We start from the raw sequence: 12,091 nt of genomic DNA on the forward strand, positions 1-12,091 counted from the left end.
TTATGCAAAACTAGAAAATTTGGAATGAAACATATTATTATAATAATAATAATTATTATTATTTTTATTATCTGAAGACACACACACAGAATATGAAGTAACCCAACAACCCAGCAGCAGGACAATAAAATTCCAACTACTCAGCAGAATGCAGCATAGATAAGAGAATGAAAGGTGAAAACAAACCCTACTTTGTTCATGAGCATTTATTACAATGCAGAAAGAAAGAAAGCAAGCAAGCAGAAAAACACATGCAGTATATTGTTATTTTTAGTAAAAGTAAACAGAGTAAAGACAAGTGATGTGGAAATTGCTTTAAAAATTAACGTAGGATTCAGATCATATCAAAGAGCATATCCTAAGACGTCTGGAGATAAAATTATGTTGTGTATGTTTAACAGACCTTTTAAATATGAAGTGTACACAGTGCAATCATTTAGCTTCACGAATGTTAACGATGTGTCTATTTTGCTAAATGACACAGAATTTTGGGGACTAGATGTAGATGATGGTACACCTCTCTTTCTATGTTCTCTTCCTTTTTGTTTCATTTTGGGTAGCTCTAGCTGATACCTGGGTTGTGTTACCTGGGTTGGTCCTTTCTTCATATACAAATTTATTAAATATTGACAAACATAAACATTTAGAACTAATATGAAACAGGCATAGCATATGCAAATCTTTACTTTTCTTTTAATGTGCAGGGACAAGACTGTTGGCCATTGGTCCAGGGTGGTATCGGCACTCTGCCACATGTGGCATTACTAGTGTGTTCAGGAAATGTGACAGTGTGCAGTATATAGACCTCATTTTGCAAACTATTGTGGTATGTTTGGTTTAATGGGGTAATGTTGGATTAGCCAAATGGATGGCCCTTATTGGAAGCACTTGGTTATGTCTGGTGAGTTGTTTCTGCATTAGCAAATGTAAGAGCTGTCAGCATCTCCTCAGTAAAGTGGAGAAACTTTATGGCAAAGGCAATTCAGTCATGCAGTGATTTTATTAATAATGGACATATTTGTATTCCTAAATCGGTAGTGAGGAGAGAGCTGCTAATGTGTGGTCAGTTTCTGTAAATTTCTGTCCCTGAATCTTTCCTGCTACCTTATAATTTTATTTTCCAGGTCTACATGTAATCATCTCTTTTGAAAATAATGATATTATGCATGGGTAGCATTTCAAAGATAAATATTACAATTTCGTTGAATAGCATGCTTTTATCATAGCCTATGTTGTTTCTTCTTCAACACATTATATACAGTACCTTATCAACTCCCGCACTCAGTATATAGTTTCCTTTCCTATTCCACTTCAGTGCAAAAATCGGACCTTTATGCTGACCTAATGTGCTTGCAAGGTTGCCTGTAAAAAATGTAAAAAAAATTATAAGTAATGCACAGTAGTATAAAATGCTTTAATGCTATTTTTGAATCTGAGCAGGAATCATAACACAATGGATTTTAAAAACATTTACTCATACTTACCTAAAAGCTCACGATGCTTATCCCGATACCAGAACTACCAGTATCAGGAAGCCAGAAGGCGAGTCATTATATGTCATCCAGCTTCCTGATTGGCCGGGAAGCTGTCTCCATGCTACCTCAAAACTTGTGTAATGACTCGCCGCCCAGCTTCCTGATCAGGAAGCCTGGCAGCAAGTCATTACTCGCCCCCAGCTTCCTGATTGGCCAGAAAGCTGGTGATAAGGGAGCCTGGAGCCGGCTTACCAGCTAATCAGGAAGCCGGGGGCAGGCAATGACTCGCTGTACGGCTTCCCGGCTAATCAGGAAGCTGGGTGGCGAGTCATTACACATTGCCCGGCTTCCTTAATGGGACTTCCAGTATCGTTATTCAGTGTCAGCGATTACTAAAAAAAATGTTGGTACTCATACTCGATACCGAAAAACCGGTATCGGTGCATCCCTAAATATTTTTTTTTTAACCATAGTTTTTTATTCAAGGTTTTTCACAATATAGGTAATGGAAACAGTAGTCGTAAGACCCATATCAAGGAATGTACCAAGAGTGGGCATAGAAAGAAGAAAACATGGCCAAAGGCCCGTTAATTGCATATGTGCTTCATAAGAATGACATACATCAGTGGTTCTCAACTCGTGGGTCGCGACCCAAAAGTGGGTCGCGACACCCTCTGCAGTGGGTCGCGGCGTCATGTCTGCATAGACCGGCCCATCTGCATTAGAGAGAACTAGAGGGGGAATTTGTGGTTCAGCCTGTGGAACATCATGTCAAACTGTCCCCTCTCTCCCGGCCTCCCCCGGGCTCTCCGATAAAGTGGTATGGCCCGGGGAGAGAGGGGACTATTTCCTCACTTTCGGCCGGCGCATTAATATCAGGTGCCGCGGCTCCCGACAATTAAGTTATAGTTTTTAAATATTTAACTTTTATTCTTTATAATTTTTTAATTTTTTTTAATTCATTTACTTTCAGTTGTTTACAAAATCATTTTTGGGTCACGCCTTAATGACCAAGGAAACATGTGGGTCCTGAGGTTACACAGGTTGAGAACCACTGACATACATAACCAATGGGCTTTTAAGGTTTCAATCAATACAGCATAAAACAATTAGGGCACATATCGTAATATTGAGGTAAAATGAAGCACTACGTGCAGTTGGCGAGCAGGACTGCGATAGCACATGTGTCAGTAGGGGGTCACATAACCTTGGGGAATAAGGGGGAGGGTATAACATTTCTAAGGCATCCCTAAATATTTTAAATGCAAATGTGAGTTTCAGCAATACTGTACACTGATTTCTTATTTATTTTATCAACGTAAAATAAATGGTTAGGAGTACAATGTCATGTGCTATCACTTGCATCAATCTTGTATGCTTATGGGATCAGCACTTATGGTAAACACATGGTAAGCATGCTCCATCTTGCTAGTCTAAAAGACAGACACTCTTCCGGGAAGCCCTATTACATATTTTCTGATATTGTGATTCATGTCACATGATATCTGATTCATGCATTATCTATTTAAATGTTTCCGCTTTAGTAATGCATTAAGGTGGACCTTGCAAGATCTGTTTATTTTAAAACCCTCCACGCCACTAATTAAAATCTAAAAAAACAACAGAAGAAAAGCCAAAGACACCTTACTTGGACACTGGCTTCTGGCTGCTTCTTGAAGACACTGGAATATTTACTATGCCTCACTGCTGTCTCCTGGAAGAGCTACTACTACAGGAGCCCATGGCGATGTTAAATGACGTCACTGGTGCTTAGCTGAGGGTAGTGGAAGCAACCATGGTCTAAGGTGAGAATGGTTAACTTTTTCTACTAAAATTTTTGTTTTTGGCTAAACAACTTTTTTCATGTTACGTAGGAGACTGCTACATAGTGGGAACCAACATTTTTGGGGTTTGCAGGGTTTGCTTTAAATTTCTCCATTACCCTTAGTCAGCTCTGCAGCTATAAAGGTGCTGCAGCTCCAGCCTCAGAAAACACCTGAGATCAGTGACAAAACTGTAGCATGCTGAAAATGCCTAACTTGCTTAGAACACTTCAGTAAACTCAAAGCTAATTTTTCAGTGATGAGTAACATCTCACTGCATCATCCGGACGACCCCTGCTGTTTTCTCATCTGTATTGCAGTAAACGTGAGTGAATAATAGAGGGTATGTTCAACACCTATCACTCATTCATTTATAATCTGTACGTTAGATATTTTTCACACATTGCATATTATTAGAGTCTTGTTTTCTATTGTTCTCACCAATGTTTCCAATAACAAGCACAGCCGGAATCTTTAGAAATAACAGAACTTGTTGAAATGAGTCAGTGGGCTGTTAACACATTGTCATAAAAAACACATTTTAATATGTGCACAAGGTACAATATATATTTATAGTTCAAGTAGAAATTGTTTAATAAAAATATACATGATTTTAAGTACTCCAACTTAATAGTTAGGGTTTCTCAATAATAAATGATATACCTCTTTTAGTAGGGAAAGTTTAGCAAAAACTACTAGGTGTATGTTAGGTACCCCTGCTAGTGACTATATTTATTTGCTATTATTCTAAAATACAAACTCAATTCTCCAAAAATTGGGACGCTGTGTAAAATCTACATAAAAAAAACAGATTGCAATAATTTGAAAATCTCTTAAACCCATATTTTATTCACAATGGAAAATAGAAAACATATCAAATGTTTAAACTAAGAAAATGTACCATTTTAAGAAAAAAAAATACAGTCATTTTGAAATTGATGGCAGAAACACATCTCAAAATATTTGGGACAGGGCAACAAAAAGCTGACAAAGTAAGCATTACTAACAAGGAAGAGCTGGAAGAACATTTTGCAACAAATTAGGTTAATTGGCAACAAGTCAGTAATATGACTGGGTATAAAAAGAGCATCTTAAAGAGTCAGAGGGTCTCAGAAGTAAAGATGGGCAGAGGTTCACCAATCTGTGAAAAGCTGCTTCTAAAAATTGTCAAACAATTTCAAAATAATGTTCCTCACGGTAAAATTGCAAAGCATGTAAATATATAATCATCTACAGTACATAGTATCATCAAAAGAATCTGGAAAATCCCTGTGCACAAGGGACAAGGCTGAAATGCAATACTGGATGCTTGTGATCTTTAGGCCCTCAGACTGCACTGCGTTAAAAACAGGCATGATTCTGTGATGGACATCACTGCATGGGCTTAGGAATACTTCCAAAAACCACTGTCTGTGAACACAGTTTTCCGTGCCATCCGAAAATGGAAAGCTCTGTTATGCAAAGATGAAGCCATATCTGAACATAATCCAGAAACACCGCCATCTTCTCTCGGCCAAAGCTCATTTCTGGTCTGTTGCAAAGTGGAAAACTGTTCTGTGGTCAGTGAAATCAAAATTTGACATTCTTTTTGGCAACCATGGGCGCCGTGTCCTCAGGACTAAAGAGGAGAGGGACCTTCTGGCTTGTTATCAGTGCTCGGTTCAAAATCCTGCATCTCTAAAGGTATGGGGGGTGCATTAGTGCGTATGGAATGGGCAGCTTGCACATCTGGAAAGGCACCATCAATGCTGAAAGATGTATCCAGGTTTTGGAGCAACATATGCTCTGATCCCGGCAGTGTCTTTTTCAGGGAAGACCTTTTATATTTAAGCAGGGCAATGGTAAACCCCACAGTGCTGCTATGACAACAGCATGGTTTCATTGTAGAAGAGTCCTGGTGCCTAACAGGCCTGCCTGCAGTCCAGACCTTTCACCAATTGAAAGTATTTGGTGCATCTTGAAATGAAAAATACAACAAAGAAGACCCAGGACTGTTAAGCATTTAGAATCCTATATCAGGCAAGAATAGGATAATATTCCTCTCCCAAAACTCCAGCAACTGCTCAGTTCCCAGACATTTACAGAGTCTTCTTAAAAGAAGAGGAGATTTTACACTGTGATAAACATGGCCCTGTCCCAACTTTTTTTGAGATGTGTTGCTGCCATCAATTTCAAAATTAATGTTTTTTTTCTTAAAATGTTACATTTTCTCAGTCTAAACTTTTGATATGTTTCCGGTTTTTATTGTGAATAAAATATGAGTTTATGAAGTTTGCAAATGATTGAATCCTGTTTTTAATGTAGATTTTATGCAGCATCCCAACTTCTTTGGAATTGAGGTTGTATGTACAGATATCTTCTAAATAATCCCATTTGTAATGAATTCATAATTAAATATGTTTGTGTTTTTATTTGATAATACATGAAAATATAATTAGCAGGGAAAATTAAAAGGCACATTTAGCCCTTGGTCATGAAAAGTGCAACCTCTGGGTTCTTGTACCACTGGTTGAGTACCTCTGCTTTGGATAAGATAGGGAAGGGTTAGAACTTAGTGTCAGTTTTTCCTGCTATGGTGGCTTGAAATTCCAGTCACTTTCCTGATGACCAGACAGGAATAGGGAGGAATTTCTCCAACAAGCTTACAGACAGCAGCAAAAAAAGAAAAGACAGTTATATCCCTTCCCTCCTCCCCTTTTTTACATTGGAGAGATTTTACTTACTTCCTGTTCTGGTGATCACAAAGAAACAGAAGTTCTATTCTTTATTTGCTCTATCCTTTGAACCAAAAAATCTATAAAAAGTTGGCTGGCTGATGTCAGAGATTGTGTGTAACCTGGTCCTTGTTTCCTGGTACAAATGGCCTTCCAGGCACCACCAGAGATCCTCAATACGTTTGATCACTATTGTAGGGAGACAACTCACAACAAATGACAACACACTTTCTGCCTGTTCTTTTACAGAACTCATGTTGTGCTGGGGTACATTGGGAATAAATGTAAAGGTATAATAGTAGGTGGGCATGTTATGTTTAAAGATAGTGCCCGCCAATGAATGGAGGAGCTGATTGGCAGCTTTTCCAACCCTTGATCAGCTGATTGAGGAATGTTGGGCAGAGGGGTGCTGACAGCAGCACCCATTGTACGAATTTAGGTGGGTTCATCAGGAACCAGATGAAATTCGTCCCATGTATACCTTATTTAGTTTGGATACATGCACTTAGCATACATTCACTGCATTTAGCACTAAGCTATTTCATAAAGCTGAAAAATATCTGCTCCGTTTACTAGAGTAGCTATGAGGTTGTGGATACACAACTTTTACTTCTCTGCAAATATTTCTCCATACTATTGTATTAGTTGTGACATCAGCCAAATCAACAGGAAACTGTCAATGACAGCAGCATAAAAAATGCACACAATTCAAATACTTAATATGGAATAATCAATTTACCATCCTGCGTCCAAATTCTTGCAAAGCCATCATATGACCCTGTAGCCAAGAGTGTGCCGTCAGCCTGAGGGAAAGCAAATATTTAAAATAAATATGTTACATTCAACCTTGTATGCTTGAGACTGAACACTTAATTCAATGTGTCCCTTCTTTCTGCAGAAGTAATACAAAGCCAAATCATCAAGGAGAATGTTTGCAAAGTGTAACAGTCCACATTTCTGCGAAGGAAAGGCATTAAAAGAATGTCACCATCTATTAAACCATCTGCCATCAGCTCTAGGTGAAAGCTGTTTTCTTTTGTCTGTAGCTAAGTTTAAAAAAATGACAAGCTGTTGAAAAAAATAAAATACAATTCTTGACATTTTTGGCAGTTATTGCAAAAAGTGTTTAACTCTTATGGAGAGTGACCAATTCCTCCAAAAGACCAATTAAAAAAGAATCACCGTCATAAAGGAAACAACAATGTATTTTACTGAGTCCACATGCTGCGTTATTATTTTAATTAAAAAAGGTAATTTGTTTATTCATGCTGGACACAAATGCATTGGGACGTTGTATATTTGTATTCCTGTGCTGTCGTTTACAAAAAAAGTAATTTGTGATGTAATTTTTACATGTTTTCTGCTCCATATTTTATGACAGTATTACAAACTTATAAATAATCCATCTAGTAGTTTTTTGTATATTAACAAATAATAATAACAGACTTTAAAAATTGCTACATCAATCTATTCAATGGTCTTCTCGAGTTTACTAGGAGCCACTGAGTCAAAGGATGATCTAATATTTATATTTCAACACCTTCCTGCATTGTTGCAGGACCACTCCCTCCCACCTCCTACACCCTCGTACTGGTCCATCATGAGGGATAAGCTTATTGGTCAGTAGGAAGATGCACAAGGTGGTAGGGGCAGGCCAGCTCAAGACACTGAAAGGAAGTGTTAGAGTAGCTTGGTATTGGGTGTAACTGGGGTGCTCCAGAACATGTTATAAGATATGGGTAATTTATTGCTATAGACATAGCGTTTCCAGAATTGACAGGGGTATCGTAACATCTTCATTAGCTTTACAGTCTACTACTTTACTCAGAGCCCTGATTCATAGAAAATAATATTGAAGCTCAGTCATTGTAGTAGTGCCAAGCAGAAAGCAGAGCCATATGAAATGCATATATGGTGGCTGTTTTACCTGCTGAAAGATTTGTATTTCTGTCTATAAAATTCTAAAAATATATATAGCTCTGCCACACAGTACAACATAACTGTCTGACAGGGCAGGATACCTACATTTTGTCTTTTGCAACCTGTGACTGGACAGGTAAACACACTAAAGAGCTTATCTTTTGGTCACTCTGCTATTTCCTGATGTCAGCATGTGGATAAACAAGAATGTGCCTTGGATGCGCCTGATGGACTTAATTGCTGTGTAATATACTGTATACTCAAGGGTGTGCAGCCTATTGAATTGTGAATAGTGTCTCACTAGCATGTGTTTACCAAAGCAGTGTGAAAGTTAAGGCAATAGTATTGTGCCAAATGTATAACTATAGAAACAGTGGGCCAAGTGACTGCTATGGGGTCAGTGATAGGTCTGTACGGAAGCAGAGTTAGTCTTGGTACATACAGATATGAAGAGGCCTGAGCTGCAACCTTTGTCTTCCACCACAAAAGAGATATCAGGGCCTCTGTAGCACACGGACTGAAGATATGAACTGACAAGTCTGGGCCACTAAAAACATACTTAGCATAGTTTTAGGCAATATCATATGTCAACACATAGTGTAAAAGTGAAGTTGCCATAAAAACAAATAGTATTTTTGTAGAATAATGTTGATACAGGAATCAGAGGTGGAACTCCGCATTAAAAAATGCATTTTGCAACACCAGTTGTTCTATTCAATTTTTGGTTCCAGTACCAGTAAGTTGGTACCTTAAATGGACAAGCAAATTATAGCTTGTGAAGCAAAGACATTACTATTGTAGATTGTTTTGTATTCATGGTGCAAAATGTGTGCTGCTACAACAGCCTGTTTATAATTAGTAAATCATAGGGGTCTATTCACGAAGCTGCAGAGGGCAGCCGAATGAATGACCGATCTGAAGTGAAGTGAGCCGAACACTGTTCGGCTATTCACTTCAGGCTGGTACGGCTAATTTCAGCCGTACATCGGCTGAAATCAGCCGTACATCGGCTTGCTTTGTGTGGCTTCGGGGCGGCCGAACATGCTCAGGATATTCGGCCGACCCGAAGTGCAGAAGGAGTTCGACTCAGCCAATCCAACATCTGGGTCGGCTGAGCCGAACCTCAGGCAGGCTACTCGCTGCTGTTCAGGCTATTCTTAAAGATCTCGAACAACAGTGAGTGAATAGCTGAATGCCGCTGAGCGGCATTCGGCAGGTATGTCTTTTGCATAAAGCAACATTTAAACAGAACAAAATGTCTGTTACATTTGCTTTTTCTTTTTGGTAAGCCCTCATAACCTAATTTATTCCTGGGTCCCATATACATAACCAGTTTTTGCTTTATAAATGATGACAAAGCATATAAAGTGTAACAAAGCTGTAAAAATAAACTATTTTAAAATGTTTCTTTCAGTTTAGCATAATACACAATGTAACCAATATTTCAGCTTAGAAGACATCTCTGTAAGTGGCATCAAGATATTGTTTACACAGTTACGGCTCACTCCTTAGACATCCATTAGTAAACAATGAATACATTATTCATATAAAGCATTATGATGTAATCCACAATGCTTGCAATAAACAAATGATATATTTTGCTTTGAAAGACCAATCAACCATTTTAAACAGGCTAAAGTAAACATTCTGCTTATGAAAATCAATATGTCTAAGAAAATGTTGAGTCCATAATACAATAGAATTGTTGTAAGTTCAAGGAGGATATTAATGTTCTGGAAAGTGCTAATTAGAAAAGTTAAATTATTACACAATGTAATGTGATTCTGTTTAGTTTTTAATGAATGCTAACTGTAAGTAACTTACGTTCCAGTCCAATGAGGTCACATCTTTGTTGCTTGGAACGTCTTGCCCACCTTCTCGTATACAGTGTCTTAAAACTAACTGAGTGGAATTGCTACTGCTATTTTCATTCAAGTTCCATATTCTTGCCGTTGAATCTCCTGACCTTAAAATAAAAAAAAAAACACAAACAAATGCATATAAAAGTAATTCTGAAACAGAACCTTTTCCCCTTTTAAACAGTAACAGGTTATTTGTACTAAATAGTAAATAGCTATATTTGTGTTACATATCCTTCCAGTTCTAGTCTTGCATTTTCTCTACTAACTATTACTGGCTAGTCAAGTTTAATGTCTGTCTACACATGAGTGACACATTAACATGAATTGTGATGTGTGTTGCCATGCACTGATTTTTTTCAAGGTATGCTTTAAAGTCTCAGTTTATCTTTCTGACCATGTTGCATGTGACAACTATATTTAGGGCGTAACATGGACAGATAGGCTTTTAAGTTTCATTTTATTTAATTTACTTTCTTTACATTTTTACGCTTTTTTAAAATTTAACTTTATTGCTTTCACAAGGGGACATTGGCAGGTGACAGGTATTCTTTATTCTCCTGCCCTTCACTGCATTGCCAGCCAGGCTTCTGACATCTGTAAGGATTCCTTCACACGTGTGTGAATGAAAGAGCAACTCTGGTTAACATGGCTGTAGTGTTAACAAGGCATTTTCAAAGCATTAACCCCTTCATGACTGAGGCCCTTTTTTCATTTTTTGCACCCATGTTATATTCCACATTTTAGGCCTGAAAATGACGTAAAACCCCCCAACATTATATATTTTCAGAATGCCAAGACCCTATAGAATAAAATGGTGGTAGTTGAAAATTTTTATGTTGCGCAATATTAGCGCAACTCCTTATTAAACCCCAAAATTTAGTGACATATTTAATTAAATGCCCCAAAACACAACCAATCATACATTTTTTTAATGAAATATAAAATATGAGGTTACAACGAGTAAAACGATACCCAATCAAAAACGCTTGCAAAATGCCTGGCAAGTAGGGGAGTGTTAAAGGGGAAGTGATCTAATAACGGGAAGTGACCAACTTTGAGGTGTGCTTAGGCTGTGGTGAAATTTGCAGGCATATTGTTGATTTTCTGTGTTGTGTATTGCTGCATAAATTGCTGCAACAATTATTTCAGACCTGACTGGTTCTGGCTGGTACTTGCAATGCCTGGCAATTGTATGGCTGGTACTGCTAAGCTGCCACTGGTATGGCTGGCACTGCTTTAGATGACACTGATAACAGCTGGCACTACATGGTGGCATAGGTCAGGCTGTCACAGTTTGCAAGTATCTGGCTAGAAGCTGTCCTCTTGCTGGCAAAACACTGGCTGTGTGCAGACAGGAAGTGGCACCCGCAACTGCTCTATCCACTCACTATATGAATTCCCAGTGGTTTCTGGGATTGCAAAACCTCTTATGCCTCTCCTTAAACACCTGTGCAACGCTTCTTAAATGCCCCAAAAATGCTATAGGAGCGTTGAATGAGCGTTTAAGGGGTATTTCCATATACTTCAATGGAGGCATTTGTCCAGGGCCAATGCCTCAAGAATACGACATGCACTCTATTGTTTAACACAAAGCAACACAACACCACGCTAACACCCAGGAATGAAACTGCACTGGGTGGTTGCTATTGCATTATCCCTCATGAGCCTTAAAAGGCAGCAGATAAGCTTTAAAAATGATTCTCTAATGCCTGATTTTAACACACACATGAAAGAAAACTAAAGCAGAAAGCACTGACAGTACATTGCTTCCTGTTTCAGTATTCAAGAAGCAGATGGATGTACCCTGATCTGATCTTACTCACTATCATGACACCATTTACTGTGGTTCTTGGAAGAGCTGGGCTGGGGGGAGGGTGTATGCCGCAGCCATGATCCTTTTATAACCACTTAAGGTCCAGGATGTACAGGTATGCCCTTTAGTCCTTAAATGGCTAAAGGGGCCTGAGAAGTTCATTTTAAGGAAGAACTGTATAGCAAATGAACAGATATTGACAAATTTGAATTTCCTACTGCCCAACCCCACCTGAATGATGACACTCTTGTACATGCTATGTCCGTATGTCATGTGAACATTTTTTGTAAAATATTATGCTGAATTGCACTATTACAAACATGAAGCCTTTTTCATATTCACAGTTTTCAGCTTTAAAGACCACCAAACATGGAAGAATGGAGAGATATTTTCACTTTTCTAAATTTTAAAGTCTTCTGACTCATGTCAGTATCCCCTCTTGCCCCTTTTATCTACAAATTTTTTGCTGAATTTACCTACAAAT

The 12,091-nt window shown here is 38.2% G+C and overlaps 1 protein-coding gene across 2 annotated transcripts in view; it reads right to left on the bottom strand.

Annotated features, from left to right (window-relative positions):
- LOC108796648 (F-box-like/WD repeat-containing protein TBL1X) overlaps positions 1-12,091 on the bottom strand; it is a 133,270-nt gene that overhangs the window by 21,615 nt on the left and 99,564 nt on the right. For both annotated transcript variants that reach the window (XM_018568143.1, XM_018568144.1), the window contains exons 6-8: positions 9,757-9,898; positions 6,752-6,815; positions 1,265-1,362 (exon numbers count right to left, since the gene is read on the bottom strand). In XM_018568143.1, coding sequence (XP_018423645.1) covers positions 1,265-1,362; positions 6,752-6,815; positions 9,757-9,898 — 304 coding nt within the window. The remainder of the gene's footprint in view (positions 1-1,264; positions 1,363-6,751; positions 6,816-9,756; positions 9,899-12,091) is intronic.

This window comes from Nanorana parkeri, unplaced genomic scaffold (genome assembly GCF_000935625.1).
Source record: "Nanorana parkeri isolate BGI_ZX_2015 unplaced genomic scaffold, ASM93562v1 scaffold1143, whole genome shotgun sequence".
Lineage (NCBI taxonomy): Eukaryota > Metazoa > Chordata > Amphibia > Anura > Dicroglossidae > Nanorana > Nanorana parkeri.